At 39.9% G+C, this 25,435-nt stretch overlaps 1 protein-coding gene across 5 annotated transcripts in view; it reads right to left on the minus strand.

The window, feature by feature from the left end:
- The window catches only part of iqsec3a (IQ motif and Sec7 domain ArfGEF 3a), a 90,099-nt gene that overhangs the window by 3,608 nt on the left and 61,056 nt on the right, over nt 1-25,435 (minus strand). For 3 of the 5 annotated variants that reach the window (XM_008400649.3, XM_081603824.1, XM_081603825.1), the window contains 10 exons: nt 23,242-23,403; nt 18,864-18,986; nt 14,363-14,529; nt 9,846-9,985; nt 7,049-7,174; nt 5,592-5,691; nt 4,814-4,972; nt 3,960-4,052; nt 2,847-2,890; nt 408-951 (listed from right to left, as the gene is read on the minus strand). In XM_008400649.3, the coding sequence (XP_008398871.2) occupies nt 408-951; nt 2,847-2,890; nt 3,960-4,052; nt 4,814-4,972; nt 5,592-5,691; nt 7,049-7,174; nt 9,846-9,985; nt 14,363-14,529; nt 18,864-18,986; nt 23,242-23,403 (1,658 nt within the window). Of the gene's footprint in view, nt 1-407; nt 952-2,846; nt 2,891-3,959; nt 4,053-4,813; nt 4,973-5,591; nt 5,692-7,048; nt 7,175-9,845; nt 9,986-14,362; nt 14,530-18,863; nt 18,987-23,241; nt 23,404-25,435 lie in introns of those variants that run through there. The other 2 variants (XM_008400651.3, XM_008400653.3) reach the window with 2 other exon arrangements.

The following is a 25,435-nucleotide window of genomic DNA, read 5'->3' on the forward strand; positions in this document are numbered from 1 at the left end:
GAAATTATCACAAAAAAACGTTTCAGGGATTCATTTGTGGTAAGAAGTGAAGAAAGAATCCATCCCCCAACTAAATTCAGTGTCTATAGTTTCCATTTTCCCCTTGCGAGAGTTAAAACTGACATAAAAGTTATAGAAATTTGTTAAAACTACATAATATTTCAAAATACATGAGCAATTGAGTAAAACTTTATATATATATATTCACTTTATTTCTCCTAGTCTGATTTAAAACATTTATCATTTTAATATTTTCTTTAAATATATGCATATAAGTGGAGTTTTATTTTCTCATTATAGCTCTTTCATCTGTATGTATACAGTAGCTGTACATTATGTACACACATATCTTAAATAGGCTGAAGGAAGGTTTTGTGAAATTTCGTGTCGATTTATTTACAACATACTCCGAGAGCCGCTAGGGGTCCGGTGTAGACCGAGGCGGGGGTCCGGGGGTATATACTGGTGCGGGTGGTTGTAAGGTGGAGGCGGGGGAGGCAGCGGGGGCTGGTGCCCGTCGTTGCCGTACGAGCCGTCTGGTGAGCGGACGGGGCTGGACATCGCAGACTGGCTCAGCTGGTGGTGGTGGTGGTGGTAGTGGTGGTGGTGGTGGGGGTGGGTGGGCGTCTGGCTGAGGAAGGCCTCCACGCGTCCGTGGCCGCTGCTGTCAAGCATGATGACTTTGACGATCTGCTGGCACTGGATGAGCGCCTCGGGTCGCAGGTCGGCCACGCTCACGGCGGGTTGGTGCTGCAGCTGAATGGGGAAGTGGTGGGCGGGGGTGCTCGCCGCGGAATGCAGCCGCGGGTGTTGAGGTGGAGGCGCCGGCCCCTGTGTTAACCCCTGCTGGAAAAGCAGCTCCCCACGGCTGTTAAGAAGGGCCGCGCTCTCGGGGCTCTGAGCCGCACTGCTGCTGAGCTGGTACGTCTGAAGCCTGTTGTGAATTGACACCTAGTTTAGAAAACAGCCAAGAGAACAGCATCAAATGTTATAAAACTGGTTCCTCCTCTACAATCCGTCAAGCGTTGTTGTTGTTGTTGTGTTTTTTTCTCTTTTTTTGTGGGGGTGGCAGCACATTCACACACACACACGCGCAACCACACGGGGCATGCGTAGGAACTTAGGTGTTAGGGATTAGTGAAGGTGTAAAAGCATTGTGACTCTCCTCACTCCACCCCCACAGGTGTTGGGAACAGTAGACTGGATGCTGGGAAGACCAGTGTTGTGACTGGGGGAGGGGGGAGAAGGAGAGTAGTGAAGGAAAGAACGGTTCTACGGGAGGGGCCCCGTGGTTCCAAAGGAGGACACTGGGGGGCCTCCTGTGTCTCCCTTCCAAACCACTGTGTGGCACTATGGTGACGGTGGACACAGGGTGCAGGGGGTTTGGGGGGACTTCAGGGTCGAGGCAACCAGAACATAGACGGAAGTCATACGAAGAAGAAGAAGGAGAAGGAGAAGTGGAAGAAGAGGACAGGAGGTGAGCAGGCCCACAAGCACAGATGTCTACAGGAAACATTAATTTATAGTGTTAACATTTCTCTCTAAAATCTAACCAAGTCCACTGAAATGAATAGCTTGCCACAAGATGCTAGCCATGACTGTATAAGGGAGTTTTTTTTTTTTTTTTTGGAACAAACTGTCCTAGTTTCTAAGATAAATGTGCCTCGACAGCCAGTCGTTCCCCACCAGCCCCTGACATTTACTGTTGGGTGTGTGGCAGATTAGTAAGAAGGTAGCTCAGACCAAAGAAGGCTGACTTGAGGTGAAATATAGGACAACAAAACGCACTGGAGTCAACTGAGTACATAAACGGATTTAAAATTCCTCTACTGCTATTAGTGGACAGCATAGAGGCATTGCACTTTTAGAGTTAGTTCCTGGGTTAATAAAAACACCTATAGGTTCAAGATGGAAACAAATATGTCTAGCTGAGCATGTCATGTTCCAGAACAATGAACTTTAGTTCATTTTTGGACTTTTATTCTAAAAAAAAAAAAAAAAAAAGGAAAACCTTGTATGTTTTTCCTTGCTCTTATTATGTGCAACTTTGTGCTTCCCTAACAACAAATCTCACTGAGAGACATTAGAAAAGAATATTAGAATATAATAGAAGCTTACAGTAGCACTGTGGCCAAATGTGAAGAATTAAATTACACTTTTGTAAAGGAGCAGTGACTAAAAAGATTGACGGCCTGAAAAATCACCAAAGAGCTGTGCGGGGAAAAAAAAAAAAACCCCAGCAGAATGTCAAGATGGCCCTTGTATTGGGCTTTCTTACTCCCACCTTCCACTCCACAGCCACATAAAGCACTCAAAAAGGTCACCTGGACCCTTGAGGACAAGTACTTATGGTACAGTAGTTGGCTTGCACAAAATGATTCGCCTGAGAAGTTCCTGGCAAAAAGGGTAGGTGGGGGTCTGACTCTAGGTGAAGTAATAGTTGAATTTATCCGTCTATATATTCTCATGTTAATTAGGGTTCCGTGGTAAATGTCCTACTCTTCAGAGTACGCAAATCTAATTAAAACTTTTGGGACAAAGAGAACGCATATTTGCTATGACTTTTATAACCCTTCCACATCGCCATCGCAGATGAAGTTTTTTTTTTATTTTTATCGAATAATGTTGAGTGACCTCACATGCCCGCTGCAATTTACCCAGTGACACTCACTCACTCACTCACACACGTACACACACACACACTCTCCTCAGTCGCACCTGCTTGACGCCTCTAGTCCTGAACACGGGATCGGTCCTGATGCTTCCTCCTACCTCATCCTGCCCTAATGCTGAATCCACTGACTTACCTGCTGTTGGGAACTTCGACCCATCTCAACTGCACTTACCTCAACTGCATTGTGTCCGCTTCTTTCATCTATCTCTGTGTTTCCTAGAAACGGAAGGGAGACAGGCGAGTAAACGGCACGCCGACGGCAAGATTTGTGCTCTGTTTCCAGCATCTTAATTTGAAAAGTTAAATATTTAGACAGAGCTAAAGTGGAGGAATTTCTTCAGTGGGGGAGTGATGTGGGTCGGTGTTAATGCGTCCAAATTGGGATGTAGCTACAAATCAAATCAAGAGGCCAGTTCGCCTCTACCTGCTCTGCGCTTTGCACAATTTGCAAGAACAAAAAAAAAAAAAAAATTGTAGTCAGTTTCTTTGGCTCGTTTATTGTCTTTGCAGCATTATTATTTAAATTTTTACAAAATAGCTGTGTCTTGATCCTGACGTGTTTTAGATATATATTCATTATTATTGCAAAAGTCCAACCATACCAGTTATTTTCTCCCCTGGATTTAGTTTCATTTATTCATGTATTTTGTTCTTCATGCTTTTAGACTCTCTTTTCCCCTCAGTTTGTAGTTTCTCGGTTCTTCTCCAGCGTTTACCGCTGATCTTCCCTCAGCCTGCCGGTCTGCCTCCTTCCACAGCTGTTTTCCATCTCCCGATTCTCCTTTGGCTGCACTAATCCCTCAGCTGTTTTCCATTTGCCTCTGATTAGTCCTTCTGGACTGCTTTGTCATTTCCGCCTCGGTATTTAAGCTCTTCATTTCCACATGATTGTTCTGATCGTTCCAAAGTTGCTAGTTTCTGTTTCAGTTTGAAACGTGTAGGAAATGATAGCGCGATCAGATGTTTTCTTTATATCGCAACAGAATTTTATGAAGTTTTTAGGAATCTGCAATCTAAAGATAACTCTATGATTCCATACACACACAGCACAAAAATTAAGGGCTTTGTTAGTATCCAGAAATATAACAAAGTCAACAAAAATGACACAAAAATTCTGAAGTTCATAATAGATATTTCATAATTTCTGATAATGGTCACCTATTTGAAAATTTACCTTGCATTTCTTCAGTTAATAAAGTTGATCACTTCTTGTAATTTTTTTTTAAAGCAGTTCACTCTCTCTACTCCCAGCCCCCCCCACACACGCACACACACACACACACACCTGATAGCGAGCCCTGTTTGCTGCGCAGCTCTAGCTGTGTCCCATTGCTCTTAACTGAATGCATCTTGGCTCCTTGCTGCTTTTCTAGCTCCCCTGCAAAGAAGAAAAACAATCAACATCATCATCATCATCGAGATAAATTTGAAAAAATAAAAAATGATGACGTTGACTTGTGATGTTGAAGAAGGAAAACATTAACCCGCTTACTCCTGTCTTTCAAAAGGCGACACATTTAAACGTTCACACTCAACTCATAGAGAATCAAATCCACTAGTTTCTAGGGATAAACAACCCTTTTCTTAACTTCTGCCTGTCTTCACCATCTTGTTCATCTTTATTCCCTCGGCTGCAGGCCATCCCTCACTGTGAAAGGTAAGGCGGTTGCTTCAAATCCCAGCAGGGATGCTTTCTTTGATGCTCTCTGCCAGGGCAGATTCTTGATGCGAAGGCTTTTCATACGTGTCAAAGTATAGACAAGGTAAACTGTGCTATTGTCTGGAGACTTTGAGAAGCATCTAACCCTATCCAGCTTCGTTAACAGCCACAGAGTTTTGTACAAATTGAATGATTTTTTTTTTATTTAGGCAATTTCTCTGATTTGTTTATTTTTTTTTTTACAACAATATATGAGAACAGTCTTGCTCAACAAAAAAAAATGTCTGCTTTGGTAAAATTGCAAGAACATGTTGCAGGGTATGAAGAAATGATTAAGTAATCGACCTTAAACCTGATCATTTTCCACTTAAGAAGCAACGGCAAATAAATTCTCCCTATTCAGTCGGCGCAAGTCGAACAAAGAGTGTGATTACTGCCTTTTTAATAGTCAACAACCATCTCTGGGAAAACACACTCACACTCGATGCGTATCTGCTCCATCTCTGACACCTCTGCGATCGATTCCTTTAGGTCTTCAACAAACTTGAGCAGCTCCTCTGCACTTTGGGCACAGAAGTGGAGCACCTGCTTCTTGTCTGAGCCGTACGGGGAGAGGATCGTGATTCCATGAGGGTAGTCTGTGGAGTTCAAAAGAGATCGGTTCGCTCTCAGTCGTCGGGTGAGGGGGTGGAAGAGAAGCTAAGGTGTTGCTGCACACATAATCAGTCGGTTTCACGTAAAAACCTCTTATTTGCTAAATTTCAAAATGTTCCATCAGTCTGTGTTGATTCTAACTTATTTTTAATCAAATCATTAAATCAGAGATAAATTTATGCTATATTTATTGCTATTAATAAGACTTGGATTTTTTCTTTTTTTTTAAACAGCATTTCTAAACCTTCCAAAAACATTTAATAGCTTATCAAAACTGGTTGTATAGTTGGAGGTGACTGCAAACATGCCCTTCAAGTCCAGCAAATGGAAAGGAAACATATAGCATTTGTTGCTAATGTGCAACATGTATATGCTTAAACGAGTTTCACTGGTGCATGCATCCTCACATTTGTCTGATGGTCGCGTGTGTCTAGGCTAAAATGAGTTTCAAAGGTATTGTTTTAATGCAACGGGGGTCTGCATGTCATGGCCCCAAGCCTTAAATGGAGCCATTTGTTGAAGCAAATGCATTTGCAGAATTGCGTTTTCTGCTCCACTCTCTCCCAGTTATTTTTAAGCAGCCAGGACATAATGGTCACTTACATTCATTTTCAAAAAGATGGAACTGCATGCCAAGTAGGCCCAAAGCTTTGCAGAAAGTATAGGCGGCAGAACTCTTCTTCTTTGGACAGAGCTTCAAAATCTGCAACAAGAAAAAAAAAGGGCGGGGGGAGGGAGCCGCTTAGAAACCATTTAAAACTATTTGTCATTTGAAACTAATTTAAAGGGCAGGCAGCCAGTATTAATGTTCACCCTAACCTTCGAAGTGTCTCTAGCTGAGCATCATTTGAATGACAAATAACTCCGTGCCAAACCTACATCATAATGTATCAGAGATGCCGTGAAGCTTTTTCACTAACCTTCCAAATAGAGAAAAATGAGGCAAATCTGTTTCACAATGATACCGTTTGGTATAATTTTCCAGGCAAGTGGTATCAAACAGATACGTCACGCTGGCACTTTAACACCTCATGACATGTTCAGTTGCTGGAACAGGGGACAAATTAAATACAAATGATGTCGTTTTTTCCTCTTTGGGAAGATTTTTCTCAAGGTAATTCCTACCCGGCTTTCTCTTGCTAGAAAAAGTTTCTCTGGGGAAAAAATACAACACTTGTAACTTTTAATTCCAGCTAAACAAAAATTCAGATTTGATTTTAGTAGCCAACATGTTTCAGCAACTACTTTAAATGGTCTTTTTGACCTCGGTTCCTGCAGATCCCAGTTACTTTTATGCTTCAGTGGTACAAAGAGGGGGGAAAATGTCTGCGCCGCCGCAGCGTTTCTTGCTGAACTGATCAGTACTCGACGTAATTATTAGTGGAGTTAGCTCCTTTGGATAAATGATCCTCATGTGTCTCTTAATGAGAACATTAATTATACCCAACATTAAAAAAATAATCACTCGGTGCTTCACGAAACTTTAAAATCGCTTGGAAATTTACGATCGGCTTCTGCGACAGCTCTGCGGAGGGCCAACCTTTTCTTCAGAGGGTGCGCCACATTTGCCGCCATCTATTATTAGAAGAAGCAGCTCAAGAGTTCTGAGTTACAAAACAACATAACAGTTGAGAAGCTTTCAGAGGAGGTGGTGCACTGCAGCTGTCACAGCGAAAAGAGCAGCTTTAATGCTTTAACTGGGGCGGGGGAAGCATGAACAAGCATTTGAGGACAGAAAGGAAAGCAACAAGGCACTTGGAGTTACTAATGATTTTTATTTTATTGAGAATACCCTATATCATTTCCTCATCCCCCCATTTCCAAAATGCCCCCTTCCAGATGTTCTCATTGCTCATTCATGCCTAAACTCTACTTCCAAGTAGTATCCATAATCTTTGTAGTAGGAAGCAACTGAAGAACATAGACTTCTTGTTTGATGAAAGATTAAAATATTTTGTGCTAGTTCTAAAGGGTTACAGTGATGGAGGACTCCACTGAGACAAAACTGAGATACACGAAACCTAAAAAGACTCTTAAAAACTCCGGGACAGTAATCTTACCACTATTAGATCATTGAAGAGGAAGACTTCCCTCTGGTGCGCTGCTTGTTTCTGTGCCTTGTTGACGTCTGTTACCTCGAAAAGTCGACTGCAGCACACTAATCTTCTGTGAGGGACGGACAGGACCTGCAGACGGGAAACTGGTGCCTCGTCAAGTGACTCGAGAGGGTTTCGGGTGATTCAACAAAACGGGTGAAGAGCCTATAGCACCCTACACGATGTGTAATCTCAGAAACGGAGCATGTGGGAAAAGACGGGTCTCATCTCTCCAAAAATACCCAGAGATCTTGAGTAAAAAAAAATTTATTGCAGCAAAAACTAAAAATGAATGCGTTAACACAGAATGGCAAGGGAGGATACAGAGCATGGGGAATCTGACTCTAAATTTGGTATGTTTTGCTGGGCCGACTAGATAATAACCAGGAAGTTTGTCCAGCTGCAGATTCAGGTGCAGAAAGCATCTGTCAAACTGTCAAGAGGGGAACCCTGGCATAACTTACTGATGAGGAGGAGCAACAGCTAAAAGGGTGCAGGCTGACAATGTCCTTAGGGCAAGACTGCGGTTTGGGCATTTTAGGCTCATCTGGCCGCTGCACCTGCAGTGACCGCTTCCGGGGTTACTTCTGGCTGAATACAGAGATGCTTGACAAACTGTTGACCCGGCAGGGAGAGCTCAAAACACAAAATGATTAACCAAAACAATACATTTCAACACATCCTTGTAATTAAATGTCTATATTTATAGTGCTAGACTCTTTCGCAAAGCAAACAAGTCCGTACATTTTTTTTCTTTCTTAAATTGTTGCCATTCCTCTTTTGAGCTTTACGTGTCTCTCCAAGTTTAACCAGATTACGGCTCATGCCTTTGGAGAGTGATCGGATCTTGTTTTCACCTTCTTCTCATCGGCTGTTCCCTCAGATCTCATCACTGCAGGCTACAAGGGCTCCAGCTCAAGTCTTTTCATTACACTAACGTCACAAAAAAAACATGTACAAACCTCATTAGGCTGAAATGCCTCTTATATCGATTTAAAAGGAAAATTCTAGGCAGTGTATCCTAAACATGTAGTATTATTTAGCCAGTATAGTACCGTACATCATTAAAATAAAAAATAAAAACTTGGGCGAATATCTGAAAGGAATTTTGTTGGATATTTTTATTCGACCTGCTTTCCTCTGATACACCTAAATAAATAAAGTTGAACAAATTTACTTCAGTAAGGACCAATAATAATAATAATAGGAAAGGTTAGTACTGATTTAACTATGTATTTCCAAAACACTAATTCAAGTTTCTGAATTAATTTTGCATGACCGTCCTTGTTGTTGAAGTAAATCTAAATCCTTTAGATGTAAAGCCATTATTTAGGTCCAAACACTGTTATGTTTCACAAATGTTTTACCAGGCAGCTATGAAAGGTAATTAGCATGATAGATTGGTCACTGGAGGATGGTATAGCCGTGCTAAAGAAGAGGAAAAAACTGTATCAAAGTCTCCCCTCTTTTTATGGAAGACTGCTCCCGTTGGCGAGAACGTTCACTTCCTGTCAGGACAATCCATCATTGTTTGGGTATGACAGCACTCCTTCCATGATCTCACAGCTACTCATCTATCACTGAGGGACTGAAACGCCACCAGCCAAGAGGGCATGTGCAATTATTTAACGTCAGTGTTTCAGTGTCACTTGGAAAGTTGGGTATTTCCTGACATTAAATCTTGAGACCAATTAAACCAAGAATTTTTTATCTTCATTCGCCTTTTTTGTGATCATATAAAATGGATGAAAAAGAGAAAAATACTTTTTGTTTAAAAAAAAGGGTGGATGAAGCTGACGGTGTGCCTTTAGTTCAACTCTTAGTAATGGACTTACTAAATTGATCTGAACCACAGGACCATGAAACCCGTATGAACATCTCAAACCCAGATAGATGACACCACTATTGTTGTCTGACAGCTGGCTTGTTTTGCACTATTGGAAAAAATATCTGGCAGTTTTACAGTGTAATTTTTAAACAAAGACATGGGGTTAACTGCTTTCTACCTGAAACTCAAACAAAATCGGAATTTGTTTTTTAAGATGCTCGATGTAATCAGTAAAACCCAGAAACAATGATTTTATAGAAAACGGTAAAATTATTAAATTAAAAAGCAAAACATTCCTGTCAGCGCATATTTATCTGGCTTCTTCCGTCTAAAAAAGAAAAAAAAAAAATCTCTGAAACCGTTCCTGTACTACTTCTAAGAGTCTTTCCTTCAGACTTCAAATGCATTTCTCCTTAAGCTAACTGATTAAACACAGACCTGAAATAAAAACTCAGCTGTGCCAATCAGGAAAAAGTAATCTTTCTCTTCTTAAAGCTGGTTATGTCTTATAATTGCATTATTGTAAAGCTAAACCCATCAATTAAAATAAATAGGATGAAGTTGGGTTTGTTTCTCACAAAAATCAGAGTTCCGCAACATTTATTAATGTTGCCAAACTCCACAGGGAGCAGCTGCATCCCCCATTTGGGCGCCGCTGCCACTGCTGAGCAACAGCACCCCCTGTGTTAATTTAAACCCTTAGATGCCCGATGATAGCGACGGCTAATGACGTATCTGGATGAAGTAATGACTTGTCCTAATGAATGAGCTGTAGATGAGACGTTTAATGAGTAATAAATGCGGTAAGTGATTGTGATAAGGGCATGAATAATGACTGGGTTATTTAGCACAGAAAACGTTCCGGCAAAACTCGATTTATTTCTCTGGCCAAAAGTTTGTCGGGAAAAAAATATTTAAACTTTGCGTCCTTACCGTTTTCATCCCTACTATGGACTGCTCGACTTTGGAGACGTAGGTGACGTGGTCTTCATTTGAGCGCAGCTCTCGCAGTTGTATTCTTTCGTAGATGCCCACCACCATGTCTCTGGGGATGTCAGCTCCGTCGTCGACACCTAAGACGGCAATGGGCAAATGGATGCAAACTATTTGAAAAATAAAATGAGTGAATTGTAAACTTCTTCAATCCAACAGCATACTTTTTGTTTAAAAGCTTTTTCTCTCTCCTTAAATAATAGCTAAGGGTAATTTGCGGGAGGTAACACTTAACTCTTAGAATATTTGACGTCCAGAACATACAGCAGCTCAAAGTAGCAGTTTGACAGAAGTAAAGCTGCATGTCATTAGGCTTAATGTGTGCCCTCAGAACGCTCCCCGTTATATTAAACACAGCTGTGTTCCTCTGTGTGGTACGTTGGCTCTTCAATGGGGTGGGATTTGTCTGAAGAAAACGAAGCCGCCACGCCACAACCGATGGCGATGCCAGTGAGTCACGAAGGGCCACTGCTGAGACTTCACAGCACATCACGGCGTTGTGGGTGAAAAGGAGATGGCCACAGGGAAATGTGTGCCAAGTGTCAAATTAATACGAAACACTTTCGCTCCTACATTATCTATTTCTTGGCTTTCTCCCTTCCCCCCCCAGTCCTTCCTGCTTTGTCTCCGAACGCAGCATCGCACATGTGACGAAACCAATCGTTTAACTCTGTAGAAAAGCCTTGAATATCAGAGCGAATAACTTGAGTGATGAAACCGTGGCACAAAACGTCATCCTTTTTTTTTATTCGTCAAGAAGGTCACTAAAAAGTCATCTGAATTTGTAAAGATTTTACCACTACCACCCTAATTACCTCCTAACCATTTGAGTATAAAACACTTGGTCTATTTACTGTGTTTTGCAAATTGGGGATGCAACAAAGTGAGACTTTTTTTGGACATCTGGACTAACACAGATCAACCTAAAAGACTGTATTACGTTAAATGAAATAGATTTCTTGTAAGTACAGCTTGTGACCAGAGATGGTTTACTTTTGTTTGGAAAACATTAAAAAAAATTATCTTGCACCTAAACCTGACATATTCTCTGCATGTTTTCAAAAACGCATTCCGTTATATTCATTTCAAAGTAACAGTTTGTGTCTGATGAATAGTGGAAGCACTGTTTTAGGTTAAACTCCATTTAAGGTTATGGGTAGGGTTAGTTAAACTCTTGTTTTCAAAATGCCAGTTTTCAAAATGGCTTCTGCCACATAAAAATGAAATAAAGAATAAATGGGTTACACTATCTACAAGCATAAAAAAACGTAACTAAATCATATAATTGCACAGCTTCTTTGCAAAACAAAAAAACTTAGTCTGAAGAGAGCTGACAATTGACACAGGAAGGCATCTAATGTGGGAAAAACATTGCGCTAAAATAAGCGACAAGCATATGCTAAAAGATTAAACTTGTAATATTGTTAGTTTCCTTATGCAAGAAGTTATTGAAATGCAAAAAGGGTGTGCACCAAACTACTAGATACAAACAGGATTCATTCTGTACCACTGTGACACACTAGATTCACTTCAGAAGATTATTACTGCAAACTTGGTTAATTTATCGCTAAATTAGTTAAAGGTTCCACCGTTCATCATGACTGCTGATTTCAGAGGCTCGAATCCCATTTCACCCCAGCCAGGCAGCTGAGTGAGTTGTTCTTCTGTCAGCGTGCGAGAAGGACAAGTGTGGACAAAAGGTTGAGAGGCAGAATACAAAACAAGAAAAGACACCGGAGCAAACAGACAGCGCCGCATCGATAGGTTAGATAAGATGATGATGCATGGAGAGATGGAGGGAAAAATTTAGGCAGAAGATGAATAGAGAGGCCAAAAGAGAGTGGCATATTTTAATTTGCATAAGATGCTGGAATTGATTTTCCAAGCTAATTTGATTGTGAGGAACAGACGGGATGAATGTACTGAAGTTGTTCTGCATCGACCTCAGCGGTCCCTGATTGATTACGCGGAGGGAGAGCTAAACCACGAGGCTCGTGTCTCTTCCTCAACATGCGCCGAATGAGGAGTTGTCTGCATGCCGGAGCAAAGATTTACAGGTGTTCTTTGGTTTGTGTCACAGTAAGTTAATTTGTGGAGCTCGTAGGGTGAGCGGGGGAGTGGGGAAGCATAACCCACTATATTTATCTCTTAAATTTATGCGGGCAGGCTCAACTGAATGCAAACCGAAAATGGTTGGACATCTACTTCTGCTGTTTTTTGTTGTTGTTGTCTTTTTTACTTTCACATTTACTGCCTTCCTTCAGAGCAAGAGTCCACAGCAGGAAATATGACGGAACGCAGAGAAATTTGTGGGGGATTAAACGGCTTTCTTGAATTAATTTTAAATAAAATTTAGGCATGCATATTTTCACTACTAATGAAGACATTTATTACATTTTGCTTTTACTCTTTATCCTTGCTTATTTGCTGTGGCAGTATCACTACTGCAGCAATTAGCGTAAATAAAGGGCACGAGCTTATAAAACGGCAGGATTTAGTGAGTAATTGATTATACTCGCAGAACAATGTCGAACTGACATGGACAATGGCATTGAGAAATCCTCCTGATCCACACATTGTTCTTGAATACGTCTAGAGAGTAACATCCACTGGTTGACGCATTCTGAACGCAACTGGTAATTTCCGATATAGAAAACAGTGCAGACGTTTCTAGTTGCGTTTCTCTAGTTGCACACCTTGCAATACTGGTTAATTTTCCCAATAAACGCTCGTGACTCAAGTTTTAAACTCCAACTGGAGTTGAATGCACGTCACAGGCTCGACTTGAAAACGTAGACTCTGGGGTTAAACCATCTTTATGCCATGCAATCAGCAGTGGAAGCAAGCTGCTGTGTAAGCCACAGACGGCGGCTCCGACAGCTGCTGTGCATATATTACTGCTATAGGATGCACTTATTAGTCGGTGATGTTTATGAACCGCGGACTGATGATGTCTCTTAACAATCTGTTCGTGTTGGCTGTACACCTCCATAATTATGACCACATGGATATCTTTCCAGTTGAGTGCAAAATAAACTTAAAGATACCTCTACCGTTCTGTCGTTGCAGAGCCGCTGCCTAATTGGGAGGAAACCAAAAAAAAAGTCCCCCCAAAAATAAAAGCTGCTTCTTGCTCTGTTCGTTCAGAAGATTGACGTTTTATGTCGTTTACTACCCACACTGCACCTGGCTCGTTGTGATTTATGTCATTTACATCGTTCATGAACGCCATTATTATTTTTGACTTGACAGCAAGAGTCTTAAATGCAGATTTGGAACATAGTTTGCCAATATTTCTTCATTATTATTAAATATTTGGACTCAGAATGTGCGGAAGAAAAACCACCAGAAATTCAGCATTAACAGATTTTAAACTCTTTTGGTTATTCTTCTTAGAATATAAATTCACATATCTATTTCTAATTACATAAACATTGCACTACATCATGTTTCAGTGACTGCCTACGACATTTTTGCCTGGTGAATTCAATGTTAAAAGGGAACTGTTAACTGCGTTTGTGCTAAATGACAAGTCTGGATTCCTAACCTACAGTACTGGAGAGTTGTTGGCAGAATAATGTGGATGAAACACAGTTTATGTAAATATTAGACACTTTAGATTTGAGTTCAACTTGACCCTCAAACAAAATTGGCTAAAATTGGGGGGGAATTATGTCTCTCTGCAATACACAGTGGACCAACACCAGTGTGTGACATGAAATCATCACAGACTCTGAAAATTTCACACAGGGACTCAATCAAATTGAATTCTGTGCCTTTTCCTCAATCTGAATTTCTGATTTCTAAATAAAATAGAGAATGTACTTTCATCTAAAAACTTTGAACTACAATTTTCCGTTAATATATGCTCAGAGAGAGAACTCGGCAAATTGAGTTTTTTTTTTGTTTTTGTTTTTTTCCAATGACGGGGAGGCCTCCTACTGGTTGACAGATTTTGTTGAATTCTACAAAACAACTTTCTTCAAGCATCTTTAAAATCGACACACGCTCAGTTCAAAATGACCTTGTTGTAGATTATTCTTTTTTGAATCAAGTTTTGGCAAAGGAAGCACAAATGTTTAAGAGTTTTATCTATATTTTTTCTGGAGACAGACTGTCTAAATTACTTATGTGATCAGGCTTTCTAAAAACATCCCTATCTTCAGTTTTCCATATTCCCGTTCTGTGACGAAGCTAATTTAAAAACCAGAAAATGAAACAGCAAGAAAAAAAAAAAGGCTTTGAAACACATTTTTTTGAATTTGTTTCAGAATCTTTCCCACAGCGTGAAAAATCCAGCTCAAAAACACTTTATCTTCTGAGCTGAAACACATCCACATCATCAGTCACCTCCTCGCTTTAACCGATTATGTGAACTAATTACTGTCATTTAACTCCCTCGGTGTTCTTTTTTTTTTTTTTTACAAGCAGCTTATGTGTAATGCCGGGCCCCTTACCTCGCAGATTACGTATGAAGTCCTCCAACAGCATCTTGCGGTCTGGCTTAATGTTGGGGCTGTACATGTCAGTGTTCAGGAGGATGATGGCAAAGGCCAGGATGAAGATGGTGTCTGGGTTGTGAAACTGCTGCACCACATCAGGGTTGCACATACAGTACCTCTGGCTGTGGGCAAAAAAAAAAAAAAAAAAGAAAAGACATTTTCAGATAAGAAGAGGAAGAAAATAGAATTGCAAAAATACTCGCGTACACGTACGAGAGCAGTTTTCCAGGACCGTCTACGGGCGGGAAAGTGCACAGAGATGAATAAATAAACACGAAGGCCAAGAAAAGCAGTGAAGATGAAATGATAGAAGAATATTTAAAACCAAGGCCTCCTTTTTCTCGGTGCGCTACCAGAAAACCATTACACACGCTGAGCATTAGCGTGTCATGCTGAAATAAGAGTTATGGCTTTAATTTTGCCTGTGGGCTCATCTTAAGCCGTCAGCTGCCCCTTTGCAGCAATGGATTTCACAGTAGGTGAGGTTGGGGCGGCTCTGCTTGAAACACTGCCTCTCTGCGTGAACACTTTTATCCCCACAGGATCCAAGTGCTTGCATCAGCCGCGGATTACACAGAAAACTGAGCGCAAAAAAAAAAAAAAAAGCTCAGTGTTTAAACATTGATGCCCGTTTTCTTATAAAGTATTCTTAAACATTTCCTCCTCCTGAAAACAAATTCACCTTCAACTTCTTGGTAGTTGGATTAATACGGGGTTTCTGTGATGCAAAAGGATTTCCTTAGTGAGGACTGTTTTCCAAAAAGTACAGCCTTGAAATGAGAGTTGGTCTGCATGATAAATAGGTTCTAGAAAAAGAAAAAAAAAAAAACCCACAAAACTCCTGGATGTGTACTGATAAAAGGGAACAAAAGTCCTTGAACCACAAAGCATGGATTGCAAGAGACACCAGCCACGGACTATAAATAGAATTTATATTGATGAATTGTTGACCTTCTCTGGCTCCTTCTCCAACGGCATGCAGAACTTTTGACTTTTAGCTGTGAAAATTAGTTATTGGGCAGATCGTATGAGTCTAGCTTTATTACTATGCATGACTGTGACTTTTCCCAACAAGGATTTTTTTTCATTATCTTCATGATTATGTCTACGGTATTTAATTGGTTTTCCTTCTGCTGCCTCGCCTCATACTATCTAATGATCTTTTTTTTTTTTTTTTTTTAAACAGCGTACTTAGGTTGCACTCCTGTTTTGGTTCTTTTAGATTTGACACAATCAGTCACAAGAATCTCTTATCAAAGTCTTAAAAAACAGTTCTTCTTTTAATAAAATTCTATTTGTCTTTGGGTCTCTTTTCTATTTCCATAGGTGACTACTTCTCTTCTTCACTTTCAATGTGTCGTGGTGTACCTCAAAGGCCAATATTAGGTCTCACCCTTTTTCTTTATACAGTTTAAACTGGCGTTGGGTTCAATCTTTGGAAAGTACAAAATGTTCTTTGTATTCACACTGATAACATCCACATTTAATTTGGATGCTTTTATGCCACCACAGCCGCCATTTAACTGTCTGGTTGAAGGACAACACAAACCAGGAATGTGTAAAACAAGTCAAATAATGCATCCCCATTGTTTCGTAGTCATTTTTTATGGAACAATTTCAAAAACGGACGGGTGTTGAGAGCATTAGTCAACATACATTAACTGCAGCAATTGCGTTTGTAATCAAGAGCGTAAAAACTTTAATGAGTCTCAAACTACCAGAAGTTCAAATAAACAGTTTATGACTGCAGCTGTTGCTATGTTTTATGTGCACAGCATAGATGTTAAAAAACAATTCTGTTCTTTGGGAATTGTGACTTCAGGGTGCCTTCTGGTTGATTGCTGAAACATGGAGCTTGGCTGTTTTTACATCAGATATGCAATGCTAATGGATGTGAATATTATTTTTCTTCCTTTTTTTATTATGACGCCCAACAGCTGTAAAAGTCTAACTCCAAACAGCAAAGTTTTAAAATCTCATTAGCATAATGGAAGTACTTGGGAACTTATGTATTTGTTGAAGTGATGCTTGTTAAATTAAAACTCAGAAACACTGGATTAGATCAAAGCACATTAACATGTTAAAATGATCGATGTGAGAAGACTGAATTGACGGAGTCGACAAAATTCTTGGATTCCTGTGCTGGTAGTTTGTAAGGCAGTTTAATGTGCCTTAGTAAATTACAGCACACAGCATCTAATGTGTGCGAACATTGATGAAGATTTAAAAGGAGAAAAAGATTCATTCAGAAACGAGGATGTGGGAGTCCGCTGTTAAGTTTAGATGCAATTTTAATCTAATCAGTTTTTGCATTTGTATTTAAGTGGGATGATTTAACTGGACCAGAGAGCAGCTTCAAAATCAGCAGCTGCTATTGACATATGAAATGAAACAGCTTCAGGTTGAAATAATTTAACGCGCACACATGTAGAGCTCTAACCACAGAAGATCTTTTGAAGATTGTTTGATGTATTAGCCGGATAGGTTTTTGTATAATAATCATAGGGAACTAAAATATTTTACCATATGTTTGCCTATAAACAGTCACTTTTACTGCTTTGAGTCTGTCATGCTTCGGTGTGTCAGCAAAGAAAACAACTAACCCAAGACGAAAATGTCCTGCTTGATGCTTTTCGCAGCATGGATTTGTGAGGCCTCATCGTTAGCCCTCGTAGTTGCCTTCTAACCTAATGTCACATTTCTGTCTAAGACGCATAAGTCATTATGTTTTCCTGGGGAGGTTTTGAGGGCAAAATTATCCACGCTGCATGATCTTTATCTATGATAATGATGCTCAAACAGAAAATCACCGAACCTCGACTCTCCGGATTGTTTATTGTAAAGCCGGAATTGGAAACGGGAACAGAATAAATCTGCAGTATTAGGAGCAGGTTCATATTTGCTCATTCATTAGTCCACTGACGCAGCAGATACCGAGGCTGCCGGCTGCCTTTCTTGGCCCCCCTAAACTCTCCACCTCCCTCACTGCCTCATTCTTTAGCGTTGCTGCTTCAAATTCCTTTCACTTACTTTGGAGATTTCTGTATCTCTCCGTGTGTGTGTGTGTGTGTGTGTGTGTGTGTGTGTGGAGGCATTTCAAAGCCCGGGAGCACGGAAGGCAGGCACAGAGAGGCAGTGACGGTTATGCAATACTGGTTATTTATAAACCATCCTCCCCCTTTCTTTTTTTTCCTCCCCTTTTTTCCTTCCTCTCTCAATTTATGTCACACCCCTCCCTTTTATTTTTTACTCCCAATAGCACGCAGGCCCACCTGATGTCCAAGCATTTCCCCTGCCAACCTTTCACCCGGCTATGACAATTTGTTTTCCGCATTGGGCACCTTGACAACTGTGGCAGGTGGCTGTCATTACAAAGGGGTCACAACAAGCAGCGCTAACTCGCAGCGCCGCGAATGCACTGCAGATCGTTACTCTTTGCAAAACATAACCAGAAACTTCCAACCAGCTGGCGAAAATGGGAGAGGAAAAAAAATTTGCTGAATAGTATTTATATCCTAATTATTTATGTAATACGCGCATGTTTTATGGTGATAGAAACCATTAAACGCCATCAAATTCAGATTTGTGGCTTTCAGCTTGTAACTTGATTCAGTTGAATGTTAAAATAATACTTACTACCTTAAAGTACTTCAGTTAACCTTGGTCCAAGGGCATCATTTACCTTTTTATCGCACCCATTCAGCCTTTTGATTTACCAAGGACATTGTATCAAATATGTGGGGTCTTCCTTCGTAGTAGTATTGTTAAACACATTGATATTTATACATTTTTTTTGTGTGCTACGGTTCTATCAAAACCCACTGCAGTCATGCCTCACCCTCACCAATTTAAAGGTTTTCATCATGCCTAAAATTTTTGATGAAAAAAAAATGTCAAAATTAAAGATAATATCAATAACACATCTAAAAGTCTGCAGGCCTCGCTGGTCTGAATCGAGGGAGACAATATGAAAGAAATAATAATAATAATTAAAAAAAAAACATGACATTCACATGAACGAGAGTTTTGACAACCTATAGATTAAATTCCACAGGAAAAAAGGTTTAATCCAATTTTTTTTTCTTGCCAAGGCAGAGATCCTCCAGATTAAAACGTCTACAATAAAAGATTAAAAACCACATTAGTAAAACATGAGGTGCTTTTCCACTAAACTCCAGATAAAACCTAAAAGCAGATGTCAAAAACATCCAGTTGGAAAGATTAAAATGGTTATGATGAGTTCTAAGAAATATGCACATAACAGAACGCAATGCACAGTTTACTGTTTTTTTTCTGTCAGTAAGAATTATACTGCCATGTTTCTCTTTTATCCAAGCTTTCAGCAGCTAAAACTTAATTGTTTTTGTGGAACTTTCATGCTAAGATGATGTCTAAACTTAAAAAAAAAAAAAAAAAGTATTTTAAAAACTCCAAACCAGGCAATAAAATCTCTTACCTGAAGGCCTCAATGAGACGTTCCACCTTCTGGGCTTCTCCTTGGACGCGGATGTGGGCCTGAAACTTTCTCAGCGCTTCATCCAGCTCCATGCCTGAGAAGTCCATCTCATCCACCACACAACTGGAGAGCATCGAGAGGGAAGGATGGGGTAGAAGCAAAAGAAATAAAACAGGAAAATGTGTTTAAACAGTTCATAGCAAAGTGCAAATCAACCTGATGACGTGTTGTTACCTCTGCAGCAAACTGATCTTCACAGTATTGAAGAAGTGTTCATACTTCTTGATTTATGTATTTATTTTTTACCTTTATTGAATTTTATTGGGATTGTATCGACCAATCAGAATGCATTTTGATAAATTATCTAGTTTGGCTTCGTATGCTTCATCTTAAATCTACTCGCACTTTTGAAAATGAACGATTTTCTACCATAACCGTTTCTGTGTCCAAAAATAATTGCCATCGCCGACTTCTGAGTCGTAGCAGGCGAAGTACGGATCTGCTGCGAGACCTCGTCCCGGGCCTCTGATCCCTACGGTTTGCTCTACTGCGGCGAACACTGCGGCACGCGCACAGACACGTACACCGTGTTAGTATGGATCACGAGGAACAAAAGGGAGTTAATGAGCTGAGTGCTTGAGTGTGACACATGCTGCTCCAGCAGAAAAAAGTAAAACAGCTGATTTTACATCACTACTACACACACGGAGCATCGAAACTGTGAATCATCATTCTTTGAAGGTGTTCGCTCAGCTGTTTATCTTGCAGGACAAAACAAAAATAAAAATTCCGCCTCGACACAACACGAAGGTATAACACCTTGAATAAAGGAATCAGAACGTCTAAAATAAACTATAGCAGAAGAAAAAAAAATTAAAATGCTGCAATGAGACTAAAATGATTAAAAAAAACGTGAGATTATTTCTCTCTTGGATTATTATTATAGAATTCCCATGCTGATTGGTAAGAAATAATTAATGAAGTCTTGCAGCAGCCATTTTGATATTCACTGCAAAGATGGAAGTTCATAAAGTCTTTATCTGTCTCCAGCTGCCTTATCTTTTCTTAATTATGCTCCAATAGCATGACCAAATTACCCTTAAGTGTAATAACCAGGCTGACAAATCTAATATAGTTAGAAAATGAGGTCTCTCAAACTTCTCCTCTGCTGACTATGATGGAGAAGGATTCAAAAGAATGAATATATATATATATATATATATACACACACATCAAAAATACATGGTATAAGGTGACAGGTCTGTTATGATTCTTGGATGTTTGGTTTTCATTTGTGTTTGTTGTTTATTCCTGAAAGATCTTTCCACATTCAGTTTCTCTGCGTTAGAAAGATATTTTTTCCCCATTAGATGTAGTTTCTAGGTATTTTAATGTAGCCTCGGAATCAATGTTAATATATTTTCCCTTTTTGTAGTTTTCTTTGTGTATAGTTTAGTTCTAGATTGCTCGTTGCTATTGTGCAATTTAGTTGGGATATCTTTCACTAACCCTGACGCATGTATGATTTCAGTTCTCTTCATAAATTTGTTTTTTGCATCATTAAAATGAGGCAAAACATTTGTTTATCAACGCCGTTCAGAGGAGTACTGATGTCTTGAGGCAGCCAAGAACAGATTCCCACCACATCGGAAGGCAAGCCAGAGCATATCAGTCATAACCGATGCCCGTTCTCCCGAGGTTGAAGAGGTGACCTGTGTGATCGCCTGGGAACATTTTCAATTTCAAAAAGAGCATTTTAATACATTCAAAGGTTAAGTTTACACTGAGCTGGATGTGATCCTCCTCTGGATGCGCCGGGTCTCTCTGGTCAGCCTCTTCGTTACTCACTCCCTCTCTCCACCACCTCTCTGCCTTCTCGCTCAGCTGTCACTCTCTATTTATGTAACGTCAGATGACGTGACGTATATAGCCTAAGTACATCGGCCCTCTTCTACGCCTTCTGCATGCACGCTCTGGACTAAAGAGCAAACACGCACATAAATTCGTAGAGTTGCCACCATCTTTTTTGTTCACATGCAATACTTGGCACGGATATTGACGTGTGTCCATCTTGATACAACAAGTTAGCTCAAATATAATAGCAGATGTAAAAGAAGAGGAAAAGTATATGACTTTCAGCAGCCAATGAGGAGACGTCGGATAAAGAGGTCAACATGTCAATTAGCTGTCTTTAGGGTACAACTTTTAACTGTTAACTAATAATTAAATTGACTTAAGATGCTTAAATATTTTTTGCTGCAGTTTGAGAAATACATCTAGACATATTTCCTGCGCATACATACATATTCAGAGTGCATAAATCAACATGAGTGATTTTCACATTAGGCCACAATCGCACACCCGCTCTCCTGTGACTACGCTCTACAGAGAGTGCTCTCACACACACTTTGCACTCTTCTATCATGTTCCTGTTCGACATCACCTCCCTCTTCACATGCATCTGCTGTTTTCAGGGCCTCTTAAAAAACAAACAAACAATAAAAGCACTTCCTGTGTTTTTATATCTTTATGTCGGATGCGAAGAGAAACTGTCTGCTAGCTGAATTGGTGTCTGAAGGATTGTGAGCATAATTCCTGTTGAGAACCATGAGTGACTTTTTCAGGAAAGTAGACGATTAGCTACCTGGTAGAGAAGATTCCTCGCAGAAAAAATATTATTGGGTCAGTAACAAAGTAAGATTAAAATAGTTCAAATTTATTTATTTGAAACTTGGGGAGTTTATACAAAAAGTCAGAGATGGATAAAAGCTAGGAGTTAAGGCAGTGGGTGAAGTTACAACCACAATGAGGTGACTGACCTGGAATTACATTGACACCATAATGTGAGTCATGTTCGTTTGTTTGCGTTTCTGAGAATCATATTTTTTACATTTTTTGTTTTGATGACTAATACTACTGATGACAACATCCTGCTTGCTGACTCAAAACTCAATTCTGGCTTATTTGTGCGCCCGGAAACCAAAACAAGAACGTGTTCATAGATTTTAAGGCATTTTGAATTATTTTTTGGATCTAGTAACAACAAATCAAGCAGATCACAGTGCATGAATGGCTTAAGAACCAGTAGTGTGGTAATATGTTCTCTTTGGACACTAGCAAAGTGGACACCTGCAGTGATTAAGTTTTCTGAGATCTGGATAAGTCAGAAGATCTGCAAAAGTCTTGGTCAAGCTGGCAAGAGATATCAAGAAATCAAGAAAGAGTCAGATGTGGCTTGCTGAGGTACAGCGTAGAAAGTCACATTAAATGTGTCAACTACAACTAGGCACATGCACCTCTTTAGTAACACAAAACATGTTATTATTTGGTTTAAGTTTGACTGACAGTAGCCTGGGAAAGCAGCGGCATAGAAGCAGAGTAATCATTGCTTTTTAGAGACCTACATCTTATTGGAGGATAATCTGTAGTCGGCCATGAATGTGAATAGAGACCACACACTAAAACGTAACCCGGCCAAAGGTAAATATGCATGCATACCCCTGCTGCTTAATGCACAAGCTGTTGGAGCAACTAATTAGACAGGATGCTTTTAAACTAATGAACACCGCTTCCAAAATATATCAACGTATGTATGAAAAGTTGATGAAAAGTAAGGAAGCGCTTGCACTGTAAATTTTTAGTGCTTGATGGTATTTTGCTGTAGCTCAGAATAATAGTCTGCTCTGCCAATAAAGCTTTATGAAAGCTTTTAACTGGCTACAGCAAAAAATGCTGTAATTTAAGTGATCAAAAAAGAAAAACAGTGGCCACGCATTCACATTTTTGTAAACCTGTTCTAGTTCTTTACTATATGCATTGGTGAATTTCACAATTCATTCACTTTCTGAATATGTGGCGCTTTTACTCGTACACACAGTGCGTAGGTATGAGCGTACAGACAAAATAATCCAAGTTATTGAAACTAAGATTATAGCCAAAATGAAGGTAGGCTGGTTGAGGCTGCTGGCTGTATTAATCCATCTAATCAGCTAAGATCTGTCAGTTCACTCCATGTCTGTCAAAAGTGGAGTGAATCTGCAGATTTTCTGGAAGGGTATTGAACATGTTGTACTTTTCAAGGTCTTGCACAAGCATACATTTTTTTAGCCGTTTCCTAAATAACCCCTGCAGACTCACAGCAAGCTTATCAGACAGACTTATTCGGCCATCTGCAACATATTTTCACTTAGTGTCTTAGATGTTTGACTTAGAAAACGGTCTCACCCTTGCATGTAATTTTGAAAGGTAAAGGATTGTGTTTGGTGAAAACAGCTTTGGACACCTGATTTTTCCAGAAAAAAAACAAACTACAAAAAAACAAACATTGTTTTACGAATCGTTTCTTGAAATAACGGAGGACGTTTCGTTTGCTACTCACTCCAAGACGTCTCTGTTGAACGGCTTCTTGCTGTTTCCTAGGAATTCCCCAATCATTTGTCGGCTGAGGCCCTTCCTCTGGAGCAGAAAGTGGGCTACGCCGATGGGCGTGTCTGGGATGAAACCGCGGGAGATCAGGAACTGGAGGCCTTTGTCAGGGTTTCTGGGACAGACGAGACAGAGAGAGAGAGAGAAACATGCTAGTTAGGAGGAATTCTCAGATGAAAATTTGCAGCTGGAATATAAATCCTAATTACTTCAAAGATATGATTTGCCCTGCGCCATACTGCGTATGAATTAATGGCAGTAAGTCATTTACTTTAGATTTGCAGTTTAGAAGAAACCGTTTGGAAGTTTATAACGGACACATTTAATCTCACACAAAGTAAAGAGGAACTTTACTGCATCCTGTAGGCTTTCCCTTGATGTTCTTAACAGAAAAGTTAAAAACATGAAGTGAACATTAAGATTTGAGAGTCTGACAACATTTGATTTGTGCTGGGTTCAAGTCTATCAAGTTTTTTTTTTTTGTTTTTTTTTTAAAAAGCATCCTTTTTAAACCTGAAATAATGTTCTATTAGACTGTTTCTATGATTTAAGTCTTTGAGATGAAATGGCAGAGAGAGCCAAGGTGATCCGAAGCTATGTGGACAATGGAATGATGGAGAGCTTTTACTTGCAAGCACACAAGCTGCATGTGAACGTTATCCTGTTGGGGACATTTACATAGACAGGAAGAAAATGTGCATGCATTAAAAGCTCTGTAATCAATTAATCAAAATTAACACACAAGTCCCAGTCCCAGTCGTAACATGATGCAAGAATCAGCCTGTCTTCAGACAACATCCACATATGATGGTTATACTCTGGCTTTAGTCAAAAAAAATGTCCAGTCTGCAGCACGTTATGTGAATATGAATGAAGGAGTGATATCTCTGCTAAAGTAGAAGACATGAGCTACGGGGATGCGAGGGCAGCACTGTCACATCTTTTTCATTCCAGTCTTCACGCGGTGTTTAAATCACAGCTGTGGCATGAAGAAAGCCGCGCGTATGACCATGTGTGCGCCACGGCTAATGGGTTTAGCAGAGCGCAGGGAGGATAAAAAGCAACAGAGGAGGAAGAGAGGAGGAGGCTGGAAGAGGACCAGACAAAGCAGATGTGCAGGAACAGCGGAGTAAGGGAGGACGAGCACAGGCAGGACCGCTGCAGAGCATCTGCCACAAAAGCCTCATCAGCGCTCCCTCAGCTGTTAGCTCACCCCGTCAGCTGAAGGTGATGATGTCTCGCCAAATGAATTTGGCAGATATCACTCACTTGATGTTTGCCCAACAACAGATGGATCACACATGGTGATTATTATTTGCAATCAGGAACGAACAGAGAGGGAAAGATTGGGAAATTTGAAGGAGATAAATGGCGGAGAGATTTAGATGAGGGCGACTGTTTTCATTGGATAACTGCATGCAAGCGCGGACAGACTCCTGCGATGCAAAAGTAATCACTTTCAGGTGAACACAGCCTGTTGGGCATATTTACTCCATCCTGTAGCACAAATCAGGTTTTTTTGTTTGTTTTTTTGTCTGCTTTTATTGTAGAATTCACAGGTAAATCTTTCTCTTAGGTACAGCAGCATATGGTAACAAGAATCATCGTTGTCGTTTTCATTTTTAAGATTATTTCCCAGAACGCGTAGTCATCCTCCTGCTTTCACTAAATCAGAACAGATGGAAAAAGTGAATAGGACTCACTAATAAATAAAAAAAACTGAAAAGAAACATCACAACTTTTTCTGCTAATCAACAGCTTAGTACATAAAAAAGTATTTTCTGTCCTGACGTCACAAATATAAACATGTAAAGGTTGCAAACTTCTACAAAGACCTTAACTTGGACCACGTAATTTGGTGAGATGAGACTAAAACTAATATTTTCGGAAGCAAACAACTCATTGTAATAAAATACAATTACGATTTTTACACATCTTTACCTATGGAATCAGTAAATGGGGCGGGTGCTGTATAACTAATAATTTCACCTGCCATAAATGATGGTATAAAAATATAAAGCAGCAAAACCAAATCAAAATTAAGGAGAACATAATTATGAAACAGAAGAATAATTATAAACCAGAAACTGGGTAATGACAAATACACAGCAAACAAAATAAATAAAAGTACAGAAAACAAGGCACCA

Source organism: Poecilia reticulata, chromosome 23 (assembly GCF_904066995.2).
Source record: "Poecilia reticulata chromosome 23, P_reticulata-male-v2, whole genome shotgun sequence".
In the NCBI taxonomy this organism is placed as follows: Eukaryota; Metazoa; Chordata; class Actinopteri; order Cyprinodontiformes; family Poeciliidae; genus Poecilia; species Poecilia reticulata.